We start from the raw sequence: 24333 nt of genomic DNA on the forward strand, positions 1-24333 counted from the left end.
CAAGAGAATAATCATGGAAGCCATCGAGATAGAGAAACACCCTCACAACATGAACAAGCGTGACGACACATCCCGCTTGCCAGACATCTGGAAATTAGCCCTCCCCACAAAAACTGACACCAGATCCAGAGGCACACAGAACGCCATCACCAATCAACCACACCAGACCCAAACCCAGACCCTCTCCACAGATAAATTACAGACACCATCCAGTAGCCAAACCATGGTGGCACCTCCGGATGCTGCACCCCCCTGCAATCCCTACACAGATCTGGCTGGCACAGGCCACAAAACCACAGCTCGCCCCTATACACGAAGCCAAGCCAGAGCACAACTAAATGTAGTACACCCATCTTCTCAGAAAAACTCTTCACAAAGTTCAAGAGGTCAAGACACAAAGGCTTTAGCAACTAATCCACACCTAATGACCCACCTAAGTGGTACTCAGGATATCACTCAAGAAATCACTCAAGATATCCCTCAAGCAATTAAGGAACAAAAGAAGAAAAGGCACACTAGCCTAGGAACTTCCTCTCTGCCCAAAACATTGGAGGCCACACCTCCTCAACAGTATTTATAGGAACTCAAACACTGAGATCCTGCTCTGTTCCAGTAACAAGAAGCCGAAAGCACCTGCCTGAAGATGACGAGTGAGATCTCGTCGAAACGTCGCCTAGACACCCCAACTTTTACACGGGAAGATACCCGAGGACACCAAAACCTGCATATATATATATATATATATATAGCCCTACAGGTTAGGTTTCCAGTACACTTGAAGAAGCAAGCTAATCTATCTGCACATTAGAACTTTTAACAAATGCAACAACTTCGCTTATCCTTAGCTCTCTCTCGCACACAAATATGCAACGAATTGCTTGGGTAAGAGCCAAAAGAGCATGGTTGCTTCTTGTTTTGAAATGACAGCAAAATTAGATTTGTAGCATAAGTCTTGGCTCCAGTACAAATGTGCCTGGGAGAACCATCCATGGGGGTGGGGGAAAGAACCATAAGAGAGATGCTAACATCTGTCATGGAGCACTGAAAACAGTAGTTTTTGTCTTCAGTTTGTAAAAGTTATTGCCATTGCATACATCTGAAACACGCCCAGAAAGGGACTTTCCCAGGTTCCTAGCAGAATGCAGGGAGCTGTAATAGGAGAGACAAAAGGAACTGCTGGTTTTTAGGATCTTTCCTCCAGACAGTTCTCCTTTTTATCTGCTACTTTCATCATTCCTACTTGCTCCTGCTAGCCAAAACAGACACTCTGGACAAGCCTCAGATATAGGAATGATTTCCAAAAAAGTCTTTGGCTGGTGTGGCATTATTACTTCAGTGCCAAGAAGGGTAATGTGATCACATAAGGGGAAATGCAATATAAAAAGTAAAAACAGAAAGGTAGAGGTAAACTCAGTCTTCACAGGACATTCCTGCACACACTTCAGTGGGGACCTCCATTTATGACCACTGTCTGAGCAGATCATATTCTGAAAGTTTTGCTCTGATTAATTCTGTAGGGATGTGGGTCAGGATGTAAGAGTAATCAGACATCCCTTTTATTTGATTGCTATTTATCTTGTGTCACAACTCACAGAATATTCCATTTCTATTAATCACATAGGTTACCGGCCAAGTGGCCGAAATATTGGGAAATCTTGGAGCAAGAAGGAGACAAATTGAAATTGCAGAGTTTTGAGAAATTAAAAGATAAAGTGTGAGATTGGCTTCATTATTATCAAATAAGAGAGGTTTATAACTTGGATAAAAAATTTGGCTTCCAGGTGGAAAAATCAAAGTTGGAAACAGAACTGTTAGATCCCAAAACTAAGATACTTTCAAGAATGTATAACTTGCTGTTAAAATGGAACACTCAGGACAAGATGGTTAAATCTGCTATGATTAAATGGGCACAGGATGTTGGACATAACATTATGTTTGCTGACTGGGAACAGTTGTGGACCACAGGTATGAAATTTACGGCATGTAATGCCCTAAGAGAGAATATTATGAAAATGATTTACAGGTGGTACATGACACCAGTCAAGCTCGCAAAAATCTACCATTTGCCCAATAATAAATGTTGGAAATGCAAAGAAACTGAAGGTACATTCTTTCACCTTTGGTGGACGTGCCCAAAGATTAAGGCTTTCTGGGAGATGATCTATAATGAAATGAAAAAGGTATTTAAATATACCTTCCTGAAGAAACCAGAGGCCTTCCTCTTGGGCATAGTCGGCCAACTGGTGCCAAAGAAGGATAGAACTTTTTTTATGTATGCAACAACAGCAGCAAGAATACTGATTGCAAAGTATTGGAAGACACAAGATTTACCCACACTGGAAGAGTGGCAGATGAAGGTGATAGACTATATGGAATTGGCAGAAATGACTGGCAGAATCCGAGACCAGGGAGAAGAGTCGGTGGAAGAAGACTGGAAGAAATTTAAAGACTACTTGCAGAAATACTGTAAAATTAATGAATGTTAAAATGATGTTGGATTGAAAATAAGTAGTATTGGTTACAAGATTAATAAGAATATGCAAATACAGATTGATAATGGATGAAAATATACAGTTATAATAGGCTAAGATATAGAGTAAAGATAAATGAAAGAGGGTAAGGATTTGCTGAAATGTTTTTGTAAATGGGAATACAAAAAGGGGAGGTGTGAGGAGATCAAGGAAATAAGTAAATGAGCCTAAAGATATTGAAAAATGGATATATTTTCTTTTTAATTTTTTTTCTTTTTAGCTATTTGTTTTTTGCATTTTGTATCTTTTTTCTTCTTTTTTTCTATGTGTGTTTTTTTTAGTTTGTTAATCTTTGCTATAACTTCCTCTACTCTGTAAACATATGGGGTTTTTTTGTAAAACCTGAATAAATATCTTTTTAAAAAAAAAAATAATCACATAGGTTACCTACAATAGAGCTAGTTAATAGTGCATTAATAAACTGTAGTTATACTTATTCCATCAGTGATGCAGCACTAAAGTGAAATGCTAAACACCATGGGCTGTATCTAATGTTAGCCCTCAGAGCAGCCTATTAATATTAAACGACATGACTTAGATCTATTAATTTCAATGGGCCAATTCTGAGTAAAACTATTTGGAGACAACCTTGTATTTCTTTAGGTGACCACTTAAGATAAGGCAAGATTTTTTAAAAAAGAAATACATCTGTAAATGTTTAATCTTCATATCTTCAGACTCTATTGGGGTGGGGGGAAAGGCAGCCTGTTGATAGTACACTCAGATAAATGTTGCTTCACTTGTAATCTTAGCTAAAACTCGCAGAGTATAGATATTTGTTTTGACTATAAAGGCTTTTGAACCCTCATGACATCATAATTCCATATTGGACTATGTGTATTACTTCAAAATATAATGGAACCATGTCCAGAATTTATCAGGCACTTATTGGGAGAACCCAAGTGCTAAGTGCACTTTTGCACTCCATTGCTGCTGTGTTCCATGTGAAGTTCAGGGTTGGCGAGATCTTTGGTAGGAGTCCCCATATCTTAGTTTTGCTTGACTGAAACGGTCCAGAATTTCACATTACAGTCCAGCCTTCAAATTTTCAACCATTTTGCTTCGCCAACTCAGGAACCAGTCTAGTACGCTGCGGGTGTAGCACTTTATATTCAGGGGGATACTCCCAGCGCCTGGGTACCTGTTTTCTTCCCCTTGCCCAACTGACACAATGAGGCACTCGGAGAACCAAGTGGATCTAAGGAAACGGGAGACGCCACTCATATTCCTCGGAGTTTCCATTCATTGAGAAACTGAAGGATCTGATATGGGAGATGCGCACCATTCTCTGTAATCCTATACCTAAAGGAAGAGCCCTACTGAGAGTTGCCTGTACGCAGCCCGGGCGGCTGCCATCTGGACTGAACTGGATCGAGCCTTGTCCGTGCGCACTCCCTAAACTATGAAATTCTTTTGTCAATGCTTGCGTGAGTTTAAACTAGTCATCACTACAAATATGGCAGGTTGGGGGGGGGCAACTATCACTGAAAAGAAAGGGAGGCGCTTTTCCCGCTTCTAAATTGCAAAAGCCTCTAGTCTGGGCGCTACTGCGCGAAGGAAGTAAGGCAGCCAGCCGCCTCAGGACCAGCTAGGCCCTCCTCCTTTCACGTTAGGCTGAGGGGATCGGGGCCGAGGAGGCTGCCTCGCCTTAGGGCACCCCCTCCCCCCAAGATCAGCCCATGGAGCCTCCTCGCTTCGCCCCGCCTCTCCCCGCCAACCCCTCCTCTGAGGCGGGCCCTGCGCCTGCGTAGTGAGCGGCGGAGGCCGGGCCGCTGCGGGCGGGTGGAGGAATGCGCGTTACAGTTAAATAGTGGGTACAGCGGCCGCAGGAGCGGCGAGTGGCGGCGCTTCAGGGGGCCGGATGAGGGCGGCTGACTGAGGCGGGCGGGGCGGCGAAGAGATAGCGCAGCGCTTCTTCCAGCTCCGGGACAGGCGCCGGCGGGAAGGCGGCAGCGGGCCAGCAGTCGGAGCGTCTCCATGGCGCGGCGTGGACTCCTCCTGGGCGGCCGCGGCACCGGCAGCGCCTCCGCTCCTCGCGGCGCTCGGTCCCCCTGAGAGGAAAAGCGCGTCGTCGTCGTCTTCTCCTCCTCCTCCTCCTCCTCCTCCCTCGCTCGCTCGCTCCCTCCCTCCCTTGACGACGGGACTCACTCTCGCCCCGCCGCCGCCGCCGCCCCTCGGAGCGGGCCGGAGAGCGAAGCGGGAGAGCGCCGGGGCCTCAGCCGTCGCCGCGACTGGACTAGGCGCAGTGCCGGGGACCGGAGGAGGCGGCGGCGGCATTATTATTTCTGCCTCTATGATGAAGTTCAAGCCCAACCAGACGCGGACCTACGACCGGGAGGGCTTCAAGAAGCGGGCGGCGTGCTTGTGCTTCCGCAGCGAGCGGGAGGACGAGGTGAGGGCGGTTTGGGGGGGTGGTTGGGGGTCGGGCCGCGTCTCCCTCTCCCGGCGGCGGCGGTGCCGCGCCCAGTTTCCGCCTCCCTCGCTGCCCACCCCGCCATCCCTTCCTTCCCGCTGCCTGGGACCCCCTTTGTGTGCGGGGCTTTGCGGAGCAGGCCGGGCTTGTCGCCCTCTCGCGATCCTCGAGGGTTCCTGCCCGCTTTCCCCGTCCCTTCTCCGGGGCTGGGCTTTGGCGCGGGAGTCATGGTCGCCAGGGGGCAGAGACCCACTTTTCTCTTTCTCCCCCCCCCCCCCCCGAGGCAGGCCTAGTCGGAGGGGCCGAGGAGGGGGCCGAGCCCGCTTTTGTAAGCCAAGAGAGATGGGGTGATCCAAGGTCGGCTTATTTAGGTGACTTGGTTGTGGCTGGAACGTGGGGGGGGGGGGAGTGGAGCTGAAACTGCCGCCGGTCTTAAAACGTGGTGTGCTTTTGTGTGTGTGTGTGTGTGTGTGTGTGTGTGAGAGAGAGAGAGAGAGAGAGAGAGAGAGAGAGAGAGAGAGAGAGAGAGAGAGCGCGCGCGAGCCGGCTGGTCTTTTAGCCCGCCAGTGGCTACTTAACAGAAATGAAAGGGTTGCACACTGTGCCTTGAGCATTGCGCATCTTTAATACATTTGACACTAGCCGGACAGATCTGGCTGCCTCCGAAAACAGCATGGCTTGAGTTCAATGACCTCTTCTGCCACAGCGGGGAGATCGAGTTGCTTTTGTGACTGTCAGTTTTTACAGACACCCCCCTCCCGCCCCCGCGCACACACAGAGCAGAGCAGACAGGTAGGCGGCACTAGTTCCTATTTATGCAACAACAATCTGCATAACCAGCTCCTGTACATGACATTTCTTTTTTTTTACTCTATCTCTTTGTGATGCGTTCAGAGTAAATAGTTAATATCTGAGTTGTTGTCTACTGTTCAGTTGCTACCCAGTTAGCTCAGACATAGTGATGTGGTTTTGAAGCATGTTTATAATGGCTCATCAACTTGAGGGGCAATCCCCTCGAATATTGGGGGGGAATGCCCATCAACTTGGGGGGCAGTCCCCTCGAATATTGGGGGGGGGGCTTGGCCCCTAGGAGTTGTCTGCTATGTGGGTGATATTTAATACTAGACATGCTCAGAGTAGCCCCGCTGAAATCAATGCATTTAAGTTACAAACGGTCAACTCTGATTGTGACTGATTGGATATCTCCCAGCGTGCTTGGATGAATGAATGTGTGTTTCAAACCTGTTTGTAAGGCAAACAGCATGTATAAATCAGACATGCAGATTCACTTTTGCAACAGGCTAAATGTGCATATTTCTGCATACAGTATAATAGAATCTAGTAACAATAGGCTTTGAAATGCCACATTACCTCTGGTTTCAAATATATGGATATTGAGATGGATATACATATGCATGAACAGTGATTTCTACTGTAGTTGTGATAGAGGTCTGCACTGAAAAAGAAGGTTCACCCCCCTTGAAATCTACTTTTGCTACCTTCTAGCCATATATAGTTTTTAACAGCATTACATTTTGCTGTTTTTCTTGCACTTCAAAGTAAGATAGCAAATGTGACCATGCATTAATGTAGCAGGTGGTAAGTTAAAGGCAGTCAAGATTTTTTATATTTTGGGGACATATCAAGCCATTACTAAGTCTTCTAGAGCCTCTTTAAATAATTTTTCAAATAACCTGTTGTCACTGCCTGACTGTGTTTCTTCCTTTCTGTGTTGCTGTCCATAAGGATATGTGAGGGAACTGAAAATATGAGACTAAGGATACTCTCCTGTATATACATAATTGGGGTTAGTTCCCATTTAGCTCGGTGATCTGTTTGAATAAGAATTGGACTGCAGGTTGGTGTAGCTTTTCAGCTGCTTTTTCTCCAGTTTCTTGAAAGGGAGATTACGGTCTCATTTATCATTTTAAATTGGGCTGTTCACATAAAATGTAAGCAGCAGATTTTTAAAAGCCAAGTATTATACTGTGGACCTTTATTGGAAAGTACAGAATATTATTGTTCTATCCTTTGATTATATCATTTACCAGGAGAAAAAAAATTAAACATGCCCGAGAAGTACCAAGAGCCATTTGCCATTTTGAGAGGCAGTGTAGTTGTAGGGAGAAACTGTGAAGCATTCCTGACTTCATAATACAGTCTCTACAGATTTACCTTTGCCAACACTAGTACACAATGGTTCTGTCACACAACCTAGAAGCAGTTCTGCCAAAAGTAGGCTTGGCTGTATCAGCTGTTAGGAAAAAGCTTTCCATATTCTGTGATGCAATTATACAATTCCCTGGTACAGTTGGATCTTGCTTTTGGAAGTATATGCTAGATGGGAAGTATAACTGAGACATAGCATGATTAAAGCTGAAGTGGGTGGGGACTGCTAACATAGGGCAAAAAACCCAACCAAACAAAATGCATTTCAACCAGAAATATTGTGCCCCTGGTATTTAGCAACCAGAAATATTGCCTAGGCACATGGAACTACTACTTTTAGCTATTTTGTCTAAAAAGTTATTTTTGTGTAAACTTCTGTAGAGCAGTCTAAGCTAGAACGAATAGTTTCTGTAATTGCATTGTTTGAAACTTCACATTGCTGTGCTGGACTACTAGCAATGTAATTGAATGAGTCCAAATTTAAAGCAAAAGTACTGCTTTAAGTCTGTTGGCACACCTGAATTGTTCTGCTAAATATTGCCAGTATATGCTTCCAATAGGCTTCTTGCACAGTATTGGGGCTGTAGAGGGAGCTCCAGCTATACTAAAAAGTGAGATACTCAGCATCTTTTAATTGTTATTTTAGGTTTAGGTAACATATATTCAAAGAATGAGACAGTAACTGTATTGTGGCAACTACTTGTCCTTAATGTTTAGCAGCTCAGGATGAGTGGCTTGAGAGATCCACTGCTCAAAATTCCACAGTCACATATGGACAAAAACTGTCCATTTTTGTGTGTGTGAACTAGTTGACCTCTTGTGTGTATTGGGGTCCTCCAGTGGTGGAGATAAAACTTAATTTGTCAGAGTTTCAGCAATAGTAGTAGTTAATTTATGTCTTTTAGTATTATCTTGAAACAATCCTGGCATATTCCTCTTTTTGCATTCTCAATAGGATATTGTGTTTCAGAAAATTCTGCAAAGAATTTCTGTTCAGAATTCTTGCAAGACTCTTGGGTACAGTTTTGGTGTTTGCAAAGCAAGGAGTTTTACTAGTCATCATGAAAGCAGAGATTGCAGGTGCTTTGGAAACTAAGTGTTCTGTTAACAAAGGACAAGATTTGCAGTAATCCTGTCTTTTACAAGTGCCTGTTACATGTTCATTTCTGTGTAACAGTTTATGCTTATATACTAGCATGCCGTTATACTGTCAGTTGGTAGAGACTGTTTGTGACTTTCAATTAGCCTCTGCAGGGTCTTAATTGCTTCCAGTAATGAAGAGAGAGTTGGCATCTCGTACATTTGATACAATTCAAATAGCTTTTTTTCTTCTTGAAGTGGGGCTGTTCTGGTCTGTAAGTTCTCTTGATGAAAGTTAGTCCTCACACAGAAGTTGTAATGACTAAAAATCTATTTCCTATATAATAAAAAATGCTTAATATAGAAAAAGGAGTACTTACAACTTAACTCTCAGCTGAAATGGGACAAAGCCATGTGGTAAGCTGGCAGCCTCTAGGGTTCTTCCTTCATATTTCAAGTTACAACATAGTACTCTTTATTGTCCAGAGGGAGAATGGTGCTGAAAAGTTGCCTTTTTCATTCCTGTCTACAAACATATGATAGCCAACATTGGTAAAAGCAGTGTAAATGACCTTTCTGCACTGTCCTTGCCTTGGCTGAAAAAATGGAACATTTTGACAGTGGATACATGGAACTCGAAATAGTTTCTTAACATTTAGCTTACAAAGGTGAGTCTGTCAGTCACACAGTCCACTTTGGTTCAAGACCAGTCAGGTGGACTCTGGCTCAAGTGAATACCTAATGACTTGCACACTGAAACGGGTGAAAAAAGGTGTTTTGTGGGGGAGTAACCCTGCAGTCAGTCAGTTGCTTTGGCATCCTTGTTATAGTTACTGAAACCTCTCCAGCAACATTTAGTAGCTGCAGAAAGAACTTCTTGTTGGTCTGTCAGCTGCCCAGCAAAGTTAAGAGGGACTGTACTGTTCATAAAAGAGACCTGAACAGCCTTAAGCTACCAATGCTATTAGCTGTCTCTTTTCTAATTTCCTTCTTTAACGTCTTCCTTCACTTTAAGACTTTTTCTTGTTAGAAGTGAGCATGATCAGTGTAGACCTGCTAAACGTCAATAAGCTAAAGACATGATTTTTGCCCTGGAGTAGTCACACTTTGTTTACTTATTTTTACGGGAAGTATACATTGTGCCATCAAATCACTGTTCTTTAGAAAGGGTAGAACAGTAGCTCCAACTTCTTTCTAACAAAGGTGAGCTTTGTGTGTCAAAAGGCTTGCCTGCACATCTTCATAATTCTGCCAGCACCGTTTTATTGGTATGTTCTTAATATTTAATTTAGTCTAGAATGCCATTTTTCTCACCATATGTGTGTGTATGTATGTATGTATGTATGTATGTATGTATGAATAAATAAATAAATAAATAAATAAATAAATGTGCAGTAGAACATGTGATAGTGTTTAAATACTGAGCAAGGAAATGACTCTTCCAAGACATTATCAGGCATGGCTGATGATGCTTAGAATTTGCCTGGCTGGACAAGTTGGCTGCTGAAGAGAGAATGAAGCAAGGATTTGTTTGAGCACTCCAGAACTTTGGAGGAACATATTGTGGGATCTGCTGCTGGGAGTTGCCTCCCATTTTAAAACAATCTTGACAGTTGTGCAAGAAGTAGATTAGATATTTTATGTTTTTGCTCTGTTGTGAGTTGTCTTGGGGGATTTTCATAGCCAAATGTGAGATTGAAATGCCTAAATAAACTAAAAAGCACTTTAGCACCCAAACAGAAATGTGCTCTCTCTTAGCTGTGTTATGCTTGCTAGTGTGAATGGAACACACCACTTTTTATGTGCATACATCCTGCTTCCACCCTGAGGTGTGGAAAAGTGTTCTTTGATTTAATCTGCATGCAGAATTGCCATGTTTGATCAGCACTAGGAACTATCAGTTTGGAAGAACCCAGTGCTGTGGCTGCTGTTTGCTCCCAAGCAATAGCAAACAGGTTTCTTGACATTTTCATTAAGCCTTGAAAGAAATCTGGAGTTTTGATAAAAGCATTGGGCGCATCTGCCAAGGTTGTTTGTTGATGCACAAGGTAGAATACAATAGATTGGTATCTGTGAGTATGGCAAAAGAATGCAGGTGGACAGGAATAGCGCTGTTCAATGCATTAGTACACATAGCACTATTCCTACTTTATTTCCTCTGGGCATACCTTCTTGGTTGTAAATCTAAGACGGGGGTGAGGAATTAGATCTGGATGGAGGGTCCAGATTTGACCCATCTTCTCTGGGGCATTTGGCAGGTGGGCAGGGCACTGACCTGTCAACCCCTTGAGTCATATGATGTCAGGTGAATCAAAGTTCAAACAGCAGCTCCAAAGGAAGATTTTTCTTTCACAGCCCTGGCTTGAATTCAAGCTGGGATTGCAAGCAAATACCTTTTAGGTGGGTGGAAATACTGGCTTTTATTGTCAAACACAGGCTTATCCCATAGATTACATAAGAGAGAACAGATCTCCACACCTGACATCCGGTGACTGACAGGTGAGCAAATGGCCTCTCATACTTTATTCAGAGGTCTGGTGGGCCGCAAGTCAGAGAATCTCCAGCACTGTTCTAAGAACCAGTGATGGCACTTCGATGAGTTGGAAAATGTCTATAATAGGTCTCAGCACAATAAATAAGTGTCATGGTGAATGCGAATAGCCTTTGTGGAAATTTGTTGTGATTGGACCATACTTTTCTGGAGGGTAATCTTCCCAACTGTATTGATTTGTAGGAAAGCAAGACTATTGAGAGACTCCCAAATTATCCTGGATCAATCATGTTTATTTCTCCTATATAAGAAAGTAAGGGGGATTATTCAGTTCTAACATCATTATGAATCTTGTAATTTTTTTTAAAAGAAAAATGAGTATATGATAGCATGGTATATTTATCTTGTAGAATTTGATCTGTATCTAATGAATCCGACATGTGTTCTGAAACGCTTTGGATTACATTCAGTTTATTTAATATAAATACTTCAGTTGTAAACACATGCATTTTCTTCACTAATGCTAGGGTCCGTAATTCAAAACACTGTCATGTTATGATATGTCATGGCTCTGAATCTTATGTAATGGTACAAAGCCATGTATTTAAGCTCCAGACAGGACAAACAATGACTCCTTCCTCCCTGCACTAGTAACTGGGATCTCTGTTCAGGCCTGTGATCAATGTAAATGCTGATTGAAACAATTTCACTAAGCCGAGTGTTTTGAAACAGAAGAATAATGGTGTTCATAATTGTTGGTGGTTGCTCACATGACTATGGAAAACACTTAGTTCCTTCACTGAAAGGAAATTGGTATCCTCAGTTCATAGCTAGAGCACAAAACATTCAAGATACCTAAAAACACACACAGCTAAAAACAGTTAAATTCTATCTAAAATTCTGAAATACTGTAGTATGTAAGGCAAATGCATTTGAGTCACAGGGTTCTTCCACACTTCTACTTGTTCTGCCGCTTTCCCCCAGGAAAACAGCAATTGGGTTTTCTGCAGATTGCCTTTTGTCCGCTTTAGTGCTAAAGGGTGGGTTTTCTGGTTGAAAGTGGCAGGCCAAAGCAGAACCACCCAGACCTTTGCCTAGAAAACACAGGGCAAGTGGAAGTGTGAAAGAGCCCTTAGCTATTCCATAAAAATTAAATCCAGTTTAATATGCTTTCCGTCTTCCTTGTGGCGGCTACATTAGAAAGTGCAGGAGAATGCCTCTCATATTTATTTCTTGGCTTGGCTTTCCAACCAATGTAAACTTCATAAGACTAAAGTATGGAATCTAAACAATTAGTTGCTTTGAATTGTAAGAATCCAAGAAGCCTGTACAGATTTGTATTTACTTTGTTGAATCACAGTCTAGCTTCCTTGTGTTTAATGTTTTAATATAATAGGAAAGGTAATGGTTCTGCATCTAAACCCTTGCATTTTACTGTAGAATGTGTGGCTGAAACTGCCCTCAGCACTAGGATGGAAGCAATCCTTTGTGGGCTGCTAGTGAGGCTGGTCATGACACACTTTTTCTTTAAAAAAAAAGTAACCCACTGAGTTCAGTTGAAAGCACAAGAATGTGCACAAAAGTGCACATGGAAAGTATTAGGTTTCTTCAACCTGTGTGCGCATTAACTCACTGGTGCATACACAGATTTTCATGTCCAGAATGGGCTTTGGACTTCCACTGTAGAGACAGAGGAATTGGGTATCTAATGCAGTCTGTATTGGCCTGAATAAGTTGTCATCTTGGTCTGGGTTTCTCCAAGAACATTATTTTGATGTTCTGAATTGGGTTCTGCTTCCATTGTTACTGTCCTTCTACTTATTAAAACATTTGCAGTCGTGTCTGAAATGCTTTGAATAGACAGCTATTTTATTTTTTGTAACTTAATTGGGTCATATTTTATTAAAACTGACAGTCTTGCAGTAAGTTGACTGTGAACCAAATATGGAAACATCCAGGAAAGCATACTCAAAACTTGACATATTGTCTGACTTTAATATGTATATAAAAGTTTGATGCAAGGGAAGGAGTGCAGAATTCTTGAGCTTTATAGCCTGTCACCCAAGCTTGGATCTGTTAACATATATTTGATATTGTTGGCTGACTTAAACATTTTGTTAACTTCACAAAATATCAGTCTGGTTTCATGAAGTCTCACTGAGTTTTAATTCACACAGTCATAAGAAAATCTTTTTCTTTGCAGGTTCTTTTAGTAAGTAGCAGCCGGTACCCAGATCAGTGGATTGTTCCAGGTGGAGGAATGGAACCAGAAGAGGAACCTGGTGGTGCTGCTGTCAGAGAAGTCTATGAAGAGGTAAAGAATTTAGAACGCTCAGCTTGAAATGCTGTATGGATATGCATTCTCTGAATTTTAACAGATGACTCATTTAAGCAAACTTAACTGAGAGCCACATAGACAAGGGCTACTCCCCTCCTAGGACAGGCATGTGGCAGACCTGTTATAAATGACAGTAGCCATCCTCGTGTTCATGAGATGCTGGCTATAAAGATAATAGCTTACTGAAATAATTGAATTGTTCCTAATTTAAATGAAACACTTTCCAACAGATGCCTATCAGCTGGGTCTGCCAAACACTTGAGACCACACAGGACTCTTCTGCTTTATTGCATGGTTAGAGTTGTTTTCCGGGCTACAGTTTCTTCTAATCTTGATAATTCCACAGCCATCAGACATTTGTGTGTTGGTACAGGAGAGGCAGCCCTTAAGTTGTGGAATTCCCTCCCCACAGAGGAGGGACACCTTCATTATATGTGTCTGACACCTTCCTTACATAGTTCCTGTTGTTTGCTTGAAGAGGCCCCTCTTCACTCTGGCCTTTGAGTTAGATATTTATAGGACTCACCCTATTCTTGTGCCTGTAATTTATTTTAAACTGTTCTTAAAAATGCATTTCTAAATTGCTCCTTGTAATCTTATGGCAGGTAGTGAATCAAATAAATAAACTGAAATTTCCAGGATGTGCTACTTAAGAAGTACTTACCACAGAATGAAATATTCTTTGTTTGAATGTATGGATAATCTTAGAAGTTTTAAATCTCAGCTAGGAAATAGTTTACAGTATGTGCTGAGCACCTCTAAGAGATGTTTGAGGCCCAATCCGGAAAGAGAGGAGCGCTAAATCATGTGCATTCATCAAGATGCAGATATTTCTGTTCCTAATTACCAGAGTGGGGGAGTTTGCATTGGCTAAATATAGCCCCAACTCATTAATATAAAAGTTTTTTAAAAAGTGGGAGACAGAATGGAACTAGCTACATTATTTAAGTATGCTAAATTCCTACACACTTTTTGCTTTATTACTCACATGCTTCCTAACTGTAAACTCTGTAAAAGAAAGAAAAGCAGATGCTCTATTAGAAGCTTCTCAGATTTAGTTGTGTGTCTGAAAAAAATTGATAATCAGAAAAATGTGCTCCCTGCTCCTTAGCTTTCAGGAAAACTAAAGAGACTCTGGCTAGTGCACAGATTTAATAGATCATGAAACCATTATTGGACATGCTGGTAAATTAAACATTGGTTTCGAATATTGTAATGAATCCGTAAGAACGATTGCTTGTGGGGAAAATATCTGATTATCTTTATTCCTTGCAGGCTGGAGTAAAGGGAAAACTAGGCAGATTGCTGGGAATATTTGAGGTGAGCTGTTTAAAAATATATATTCTGTGATGTACATGCTGTGAAATGTAGTTTGCATTTCTAATACGGAAGGGGTGGAATCTTGGAAAACCAGTATTTTAATTAAGGACTGATAATTTGAATACCTTCTACACTTCATATATAAATAAGTCAGGTTTGGGAATAGAAAAATATTGGCATGTACAAAATATTTATAAGTAGAGAAGATATTAAAAGGAGCTGATTCAGTAAATTGTGCTGATTGTGATGGGGACACTATCCAGTACCTGCATAATGGGTGGAAATATAGTAGAATAAGAATTGTCTCTAGGATCCCATTTTTGCTGGTCTGCAAAGTGACTGACCTAATGAATGCAACAAAGATTTGAAAGGAAATGTGATTAGGATTGGGGTGTTTGTATAGTTCTAGTTTTCAAGCAGTGAACAGAGAATGTTAGTTTAACTCCTGGATAGATGCTGTAAATCCGCAGTTCATAATGAAAGATATGCAGATAGAAAAAGTGGAGCCCTGTTTCTAACATCACAGTTCATTATGATGATGATCACTATGATCAGGCCACCTCATCTGACTGGGTTGCCCCAGCCACTGTGGATGGCTTCCAACAGAATATACAAAAACACAACAGAACATCACATATTAAAAGCTTCCTGGTGCAGGGCTGCCTTCAGATGTCTATGAAAGGTCATAGAATTATTTATCTCTTTGACATCTAATGGGAGGGTGTTCCACGGGGTGGGGCTACTGAGAAGGCCCTCTGCCTGGTTCCTGGTAACTTCACTTTCCACAATGAGAGAGCTGCCAGAAGGGCTTCTTCAGAGTCCAGGCTGAATAATGGGGGCATAGATGCTTCTTCACGTATACAGGTCTGAAGCCATTTAGGACTTTAAAGGTCAATACCAACACTTCGAATTGTGCTCAAAAACGTACTGGGAGCCAATGTAGATGTTTTAGGACTGGTGTTGTGGTCCCGGTGGCTGCTCCCAGTCACCAGTCTAGCAAGCACATTCTGGGTTAATTGTAGTTTCTGAGTCACCTTCAAAGGTAGAGTGTATTGCAGTAATCCAAATAGGAAATAACCAGACCATGTCTCAGTCTGGTGAGACATTGGGCAGGAAGGCAGGGTCTCAGCTGGTGTACCAGATGCAGTTGGTAGACAGGTTCCTTGGACACAGAATTGACCTGCGCCTCCGTGGACAGCTGTGAGTCCAAAATGACCCCCAGGCTGTGTACCTGGTCCTTCAGGGGCACAGTTACCCCATTCAGGACTAGGGAGTCCCCCAGAAACAGTACTTCCATCTTGTCAGGATTCAAGCTGAATCTGTTAACTGCCATCCATCCTCCAACTGTCTCCAGACACTCACACATGCCTCAACTGGCTCCAATTTAAATGAGAGGTAAAGCTTTGCCAAGAGAACTCATAGCTGCCTCTTAGAAGACTGACATGTTTCTGTACTGCTACCAACAGTATACATTTGCTTTTCACTTGTTTTTCCATTGGCTTTTTTAAAAAACAGTTCTAATTTACATTCCCCCCCCCCCATTTAAACTATTGAATTTGTATGTGTACCATTGTATTTTTAAATGATCTTGTTGCAGTGTTTGAATTTTAGGCACCATGAGGGCTATATTATAGTGGAAAGATAGTATATAAGTGATTCTAAGTAAATAGCTATCTAATGTTGCAAGTGTGAATTAATATGTCTGTTCTCTCTTCTTCCTACTGAAGCAGAATCAAGACCGGAAACATAGGACTTATGTTTATGTTCTTACAGTGACTGAAATCCTGGAAGACTGGGAGGATTCGGTTAATATAGGCAAGACATTTTCAACCCTGCATGTGCTAAGTGTGTAATGCAGTATCAGAACCATGCTATTTTTAGGACAGCTTTCACACAACTGGTGTTCAAGAAGCATGATGCTGCAAGTTATTAAAATTAGAGGTGTACCAAAAAGGTTCAAAGGATAACTCAAGAGCAGCCAGCACCATTTTCTTTTATCACTAATTGGCCACTGCTCTAATAGCATTAATAAAATAATTTATGGAAGTAGATAAATTTTGTGTTTGATTCCAGTTTGACACTCCATGGCATGCTGTTTTTACAGATACTTTAAACTACTAATTGGTTGAAAGAACTTGGGATAATAAGTAATATTCAGAATGCCATATACTTCTAATGAATCAGAACAGGGTAAGATAGTAGATAAAAAGCAGGCTATTGCTTGTTGGCAAGGGAACAGATGGACAAACTAACTTTCATGTTAATTTGCACATAATTAACATAATACATTAATAAAAGTAGACACCAGCCTGTTAGTCTCACAGTGAACCATTCAGCCAACTGTGGTAATTAGAAGCCTTTATTTATAGCTCCAAATGTTCATGATCCTTATTCAGCACCTAACATCATAAGACCAACTTAGGAATTTTATGAACAGAGTTGAAGATCTTGGATGTCTGTAGTTAATACCCTTGTTTTTCACAATTCTGCTTGCCGCTACTAAGTGGGTGGGTCTCTGGGGGATTCTTTAGAATGTTTCAGCCACATTTGCCCACTTCATTTTAAAGTTGACAGATTGTAAGGTTCAAAATGTCCACTATTTGAAACATTTATTCTTTTCATGTTGTAGGAAGGAAAAGAGAGTGGTTTAAAGTCGAAGATGCAATCAAGGTCCTTCAGTGTCACAAGCCAGTACATGCAGAGTACTTGGAAAAATTGAAACTGGGATGTTCACCAACCAATGGAAATTCTGTGGTTTCTTCCCATCCTGATAACAACTCTCTATATGTTACTCCTGCACAGACTTCTGGGTTGCCCTCAACTGTAAGATAAAATTCAGCTACTTTTTTGTTCACCATCACAAGGGGAGATGTGTTAGTGGTCATGTGCTATGTGTATAGTCATTTAAATTGAGTGTGTGAACACTTTATGTTCAGACATATACATTCTTTCTTTCTTTTTAGCAATGTTTAATATTTCAACAAACCAAAGCCATACAGGGAATTCTAAAAGATGCCTTAAATGGTCCTCTTTGTGGCTTTTTAAAACCTGATTAAAAACAAAACAGGAGTGAATTTGTAATTTGGCATTTGAGTCTGGCTTAATTTTGTTAAATTTCCTAAAAATCAAAAAATGCTATTTTTGGGAAACTGTTTTTAATTTAGTCATCCTTATTTCCCTACTTCAGTACAAAATTTGTTGGACAAGTTAAAAGGCAGTAGAAACCAACAAAGAAGTGCCTTCTATGTCAAGAAGTGTCCTCCCCAAATATTTCACTTACAAATCCTAACCAGAGTAGTGCCAGCTTGTCTGCCTCTGCCAATCCTTCACACTGCTCTTGCTTACAATTAGCCAAACAGGCAGATTCGAGAAAAATGTTAACATGCCAACCCCTTAACCTGCTTGCTCTCCTCTTGCCAAAGTCAGCCTTGGCTTTCTTTGCTATTCCAGCAGGTGTTGATTCACTACTGGGGACCATCCCAGCTTCTTCCAGCCTGTTTCCAAAACACATGATTTGGATCACTATTGGGAAGATAACTGTCCTGAGCTTTAAGGAAAAAAAGCAGACTAAATGGGGTTCTAATCCTGTTTTAATGCTTGCAACTAAAATATGGCTATAGAGATTCTCTAAATTATATGAAGTCTAATTTCAGAAATCTCTAAAAGCATTTACTGTACGCTGAACTTTCCCTTGATCCCTCAAGTCATTACTGTGGTTGAGGTAAAGAACTACCTCTATTATGAAACTGTCTCTTCTCATTCTTTCTATGTAACATAAACCCACTGTAAATAATCCAACTGGTGTATAGTGTAAAGTGGAAAGAAAAGGTAATGTAAATACTCTGTTGCTCACACCAGTAGGTTACTACCTAGGACTTCTGTGTCTTAATAGCTATGTAACCAGCAGAAACTTTTATAGCTCACTCACTGAATCTTCACCTAGTGAGTTCCTGCTCATCACATAACAGATAAAGGCACAGGAATCCTGTCTGAGAAAAAGGTGGCAAACTTACACACTAACTTCCAATACATTGGGTAAAAATGCTGCTATAAATTAACCCACGTGCTGTTACAATTTTTAAGGAAAATATTGGTGCCATATGCTTTCCTTCTAGAAACATGTGGGAATCACACATAGTGCCATAGAAATGCATTTAAGCAAGGAACATCAGTAAGAGGTTTGGTTGTGAGTGTTGCTTCAAGAGCCATAAGTACTATTAACTGGAGATGGACTTGCAACATCTTGCTCAGGTTAGAACTTCCAGGAGTTACTGGCTTCAGAGAATTTGAGTGGAGCCGTAGATGTCATCAGTTTTGTGCTTGAAGAGCCTTACTTTCCATATTCTGATTCAGATGGTCAAAAGAACATTCAGAGTAGACTGGTGGCAGACCCATCAATGTGAAACCTTGTACACTAATCAGATTAAGGAAATGGCTAGTTAACAAGTATGCATTTTTCCTGATTCCTAAGTCAGCACTTCAACCCCACACTCTTATTCAGTTATCACTAACCACATGATGATGATAATATGAGAAATGTCTCTTGTTCATCACAGTGATGGAAGTAAGAGCAATTTTAATTAGTTTTTGGTTACTATAACTGCTTTCATCTCAACTTTTGCTTTTGGAACATAAAACCAAGCCAAGCGTAGAGAAGCTACATATTGGTAATGCATGAATACTTTGGTTTCTAACATTTATGTGTTATGTAAAAATGTACAGTTGTCAGTGCTAACCAAATCAAAGGTGATGGCTTATAAATACTCCAGGCTGCTGTGCCACATACAGTTTTAAATATATTGGTGTACAGATCTCTTCTGCCTATGCAACTTCAGATAAAGCCCCTTATTCATACTGACTTCTAAAGTCTGTCTTGCAACATAACACTGGAATGACAAGAGGTCCACTGTATTATTTAGCTGCCATTGTTGCATTTTCACTTATAGACAAGTGAACACAGAAACATTGTCTATTTCTGTCATTTGGAAGAATAGACCGGACAGCATGAATGTGTCAAATAACAGCTAGGACCTCTTCTGTCAAGATTAAACCATAGTCAAATAACTCCAGTAAGGGGTTCAGGGTTGACATTAAAATGCTGAGGGATTAGTATATAGTGAAGCATTCTTGTGGAACTAGGCCAGTGTTCCCCCTAAGTGACCTTTGAACCTGTAGCTGGCTTCACAAGGCAGGGAAATAAAAGTTGACTAGGACCAGATTCCACAGGGCAGTCCATGTCTTCAGTATCTTAAGACATGGTTTGCAAAGTCAGAAGGTCATTACCAGAGAAGTATAGGCAGGTCTTGACTTAATACAGTGGGAGTTTGTTACAGTGAATAGTTAATTGGGAACATGCCATACCAACATTGCAAGAGTATTTATGTAGGTTATAGAGGCTATTAAAAGTAAAAATACCATCCTGAGTGCTTATTGCAGACTAACCAGGGCTACTGTCAAAATGTTGGAACAAATGCTCAACATGCTTCTGAGAAGTAAAACGTTTGAAGGAAAACTACAAGTTAAGTTGTAAACATTTTGAGCTGTGTGCATGGCTTTCTTTTAAAGATTGATGTAAGAATTTTGACTTTTTATATCTGAAATGATCCTCCAAAATAAAAAAAAAATTGAAACACAATCTGCAAAGACTGTAGCTTCTTTATGTAGCAATAAAATTCAGATTGAAGTATTGGGAACAGTGGTCTCCAACTCAACATGTGTTTGAGAGTGGCTCATTCAAATCAAGTGTATTGCAAAGTCTGTAGTAGAAAACAGTGTTGGAAAACTTATAAAACATGAGTGACTTTTACCTCCTTCTGTGGCCTGGAAGTTTTTCTGTGCTTGTAGTTGAGGGCAGGGACCACATCTTAGTGGTACACAACATGCTTTGCACCCCAAGAACCCCATGGCGTTCAGTGGGATTTACTTTCAGATAAACCTATACAGAATTGCTGCCTATTGCCTGTATGCCCAAGCTACTCAAGAAGAAACGCTGTTGCTTGCCTCCCATGTCCCTGACTGTTGTTTCATTTTGTAGATGTGTCCACAAACTTGAGAATTTTGCTTACAAATACTGCTTCGTGGTTAGGCTTCTCACACCCATTTCTGACATCAGCTACATGCTGGAAATGCTATACTTGTTCTTGTACCTGAAGGGGCAGTTATTTCAGGCCCCCATCTCTTTGCTCCTGGTCTACTTTAACCCTACCCGCTGCACTTGCTGGGTATGAGGCTATCCCTTTCAGAACAATGAACACTCCACTAGGGGGAGAAGGGCTCGATCTTCATTGAAATGGCAAACTTCTACCTTGGGTTTGAGCAACTTAGTAACTTCTCCCCACCTCCTGCTCTCACTTGTTCTCTGCTCTGCTTCCTCTGACATGTTAGGATGCACAACAACATGTTGTTGTCTATCCCAAGTGCGTCTGTTCAGTGATCCAGCCAGTGTGGAAGCAAAGCCTTGTATAAGTCTGGACCACACTTTACCTTGTAGCACTATGCATGGCTCACAGAGAATGCCTCCCCACCCCCTTCTCCACACTCCTGATACATTACCTCACTCTGCTAAATCTGCAGTTAGCAGATTTAAAGAATAAGGACTGCTTAGCAGCTCTGAACAAGCATGTTATCCAGTAAAGGGGGAGGGGTTAATAACAAATATGTTTAAACCACGGCATGGATGCCCACCCCACATACTCCTCTCAAGGACATTCCCACATCTCCCAATTAATACATTCAGCATTCCACTGAACTTTTCCCCTCCTGTGTGAAAGGAAACAATGGAGAAAAGCAAGTATCTGCCACTGCACAGCAGAAGTGTGCTTGGCCTCTTATGTGAGCCTGTTTTCCCTCACTAGGCAATGAGTTGAGTCTACAATTTTAATCTCCCACAGGTACTGGGAGTCCACTGAGACAATAAGGTGAGTGTATATTTGTCTTTTAATTTATAAACAATTTCTATATACTCATGTCACTCCTAAACTTAAGACATTTGACCAGCAACGTTGCTGTTAAATGGAATAGTTTCACAATCCAGTCACAATACCAGAAAATAGAGCTTCTGTTCTTCTGGATAGGGTTGTACTAAACCTGAAGGACCAAGGGGTGATCTTGGCTCAAGCTTTGCCAGTAGAGACTGAGGTGGCCAACCTCAGTTGGTATGTCAGCTGTGACCCTATCTGAACAGCTACCCATGCTTTGGTAACCTTCAAAATTAAATGACTATTATACTTGAGCTTCAGCTTTAAAAATAATCGGGAAACTTAGAGTTTAGAACACAGCTGTGAAAGTTTGCGAAGACTGAGCAGTATGCGCATTAACCGTTGTGCAAGAGCACTAGCTCTGGGTTTATTTGCAAGTCCAAGTTTTGACTTTTAAAAAAGCTTTTACATTATGGCTTGCAACCTGGTAGGGCTAATCTGCTGCTCTCCACTTATTACTTGACTCCAACTTCCATTGGCTGTATCCTGCATAGTCAATAGGGACTCCCAAGATCTAGTAGGCTCTCCATTTTCCTGAATCTTAATGCACCAAACAAACCCTTTCTTAGAGACCTTCTGTACTCCCAACACATGAGGTGCAGCAGATGGCTATAGGGAAAGAGGTACTTTCCCATCATGCCAACTTTGGAATGCTGTCCCCCCAAAGCCTCAGCTGGCACCCACTCTGGTGGATTTCTGTTACAAAGCAAAGAACTTCGTGGAGTCTCAGGATTTGTTATTGTTCAGCTTAAATTTATGTACTTTTTTGAGGTAACTTTAATTTTGCACTTCTAGCTTGCATTTCTGTATTTGTACTTAGGTGCACTTGATTTTAAACTTTGCTGATGGCACAATAGAAGTATCCTAAACAAAATAGGGAAACATTTGTGGGCCACTAAAACTTCAATATGAACCAGTGTGCTTTCTGAAAAGGATAGGACTTCTTTCTTGTCACATGGAAAGTTTTTCTCGCGAGGGGAAAGGTTATTTGGTAACCTGCTTTTCCCCCCCATTGTACAAATATGCTTGAAAATTTACTGTGCGAATACCAATCTTTAAAATGAGAAGCTCACTGTATAATGAATAATCACTCTTCCTTTTATTCAGTGTCATAACATTACAGTCAGAAGATGTTAAACAGAACCTATCAGGCATTTAAAAAATAATCCTGAACATAGGAGGAATGTACATTACACTCAGATATACATGATTTCTAACCGTATTAGACCTGAAGATTTTACAGTAACCATAATTTGCTGGGCATATGCTTCATTTAAAAGCATAACATCCACATTATTTTAGGCCATAATTACACTTGATATTCAATATGTTTACTCTTGTAAAACTACCCATGCAAAGCATGGATTTATTTGTCACTGGGGTCTTCCTTCTTTCAAGAACACACACAATAACTATATTTTTATCAGCTAAAGGAAAAAGAGTTATCGTGAACATGGTTTTAATTTAAGCCAAGGCTTCATACATCAGTACAAATGCCAGATAACTGGCCTGAATATTTATTAGCACCAAGATTAATATGAAACACCTGTACTGTAATTCAGTAAAGGAACCCCATCTTTCTACCTAGCCCTATCATAAAGCAAACATACGTAAATAATTCTACTTGGTTTATTAGTATCATACAGTGGGACAATTCCAACCAGCTGAGATGTACCGAACAAGATGACCTATTTATTGTTGATAGTCTTTTTAGAACTCCTTTACAGATAAAAGTTGTTAGTTCAATCAAACACAGATTCAAGTACCTTCAGTGACTCTTTAGCCACATTCCTTGACCTTTTTTTTTAAGGGATAAAAGTCTAGTTCTTAATGTTTACACTTCATTAGGAGAAAGATTCAGGTGGAAAATGGAAATTCAAAACCAACCCTTGTAGTTACTTTAATTACTGCTCTCAACATTTAGAGCCAGAACACAGAGGGGCTTTTTGGATATTTTACTCCTTAATTGCAGTTCTAAAGGAATGCCTAAACTCCCAAGTTTTGGCACAAGAGCTGTTTTTCAATGCACACATGGAAAAAAATTAGCATGCCTAGTTTACAAATGCATATACATCTGCTTTGCACCAACTCCCTATTTTAAACTTAGTAAGATTTCAACACAAGGTGTTTCAACACAGTTCCATGGGCAACTGATGAGAAATCCTCAAATTTGAGTGTACACACCTCTCTAGTGCACAGCATAGATTCAACAGTTATTTGTACACATTTAAAGACATTTACCACATATGCAGGGCTGGAAAGGACACAGTCCAAAGTTAAGCGCCTCCCATGCCCATTTATTTCAATAGGAGAAATATAGCATGTGTTCAAAGCTACAATCCTATGTGCACTCATGCAGAATTGAATTCAGTGGGATTTACAGCAAATAAAAATATTTAGGATTAAGCTGTAACCCATTGGAATTTGTATAGCTCTTGCTAAATTATGCCCTATGTTTGAACATTAAGTAACATTCCAACCGTATAGTTGCCATATGTACTTGACTTCAGCTACTGTGTACCATTTTTAACAGGTTTTATGGTATTTTTTCCATTGGTTTTATTCCAGAATGTGACATACAGAGAGCCAGAGTTTACGATGTCTGGTCTTTTTTTTTTAAAAAAATAATATCATGGTAGCAGCATTTAAAAGCCATTTGCTATGCAGGTATTCAAGTTTCTTTAAACAAAACTACTACAGCTGCAAACATAAGCATTTTTTAAATATAACTTTTATTAAACTGAGTGGGACTTGTTTTTGAGTAGTCAGAGATTATACCACTATGCATGTGGTTATGTTCATTCTAGTCATTGACATATGAGAACTTAAACGCTCGTCAAGTGTTAGAGAAGAATAACACAATCAGTTCTCTACTACGGCAGACAGTGGTGCTATTCATTGGTAGTTGACAAGGACTAGCTAGAAGCCCAGAAACAATCTAAAAATGAATTTCAACTAGAAACATTTTTTGAGATGCTCTCTCTCTCTTGTTGAAGCAGATTATCAGCCTTTTA

At 40.8% G+C, this 24333-nt stretch overlaps 1 protein-coding gene across 2 annotated transcripts; it reads left to right on the forward strand.

Annotated features, from left to right (window-relative positions):
* Positions 1-4299: 4299 nt before the first annotated feature.
* NUDT4 (nudix hydrolase 4) lies at positions 4300-23933 on the forward strand. Of its 2 annotated transcripts, none has more exons than XM_028747507.2 (5): positions 4300-4923; positions 12888-12998; positions 14298-14342; positions 16070-16157; positions 16972-23933. In XM_028747507.2, exons 1-5 carry the CDS (start codon positions 4825-4827, stop codon positions 17172-17174), a joined length of 546 nt encoding a protein of 181 aa, XP_028603340.1. In that variant the 5' UTR covers positions 4300-4824; the 3' UTR covers positions 17175-23933. The 2 variants fall into 2 exon arrangements, with proteins under 2 accessions (XP_028603340.1, XP_028603341.1); XM_028747508.2 differs by having other exon boundaries at positions 4302-4923; positions 16073-16157.
* Positions 23934-24333: the final 400 nt, after the last annotated feature.

Source organism: Podarcis muralis, chromosome 10, assembly GCF_964188315.1.
Source record: "Podarcis muralis chromosome 10, rPodMur119.hap1.1, whole genome shotgun sequence".
NCBI classification, from domain to species: Eukaryota; Metazoa; Chordata; class Lepidosauria; order Squamata; family Lacertidae; genus Podarcis; species Podarcis muralis.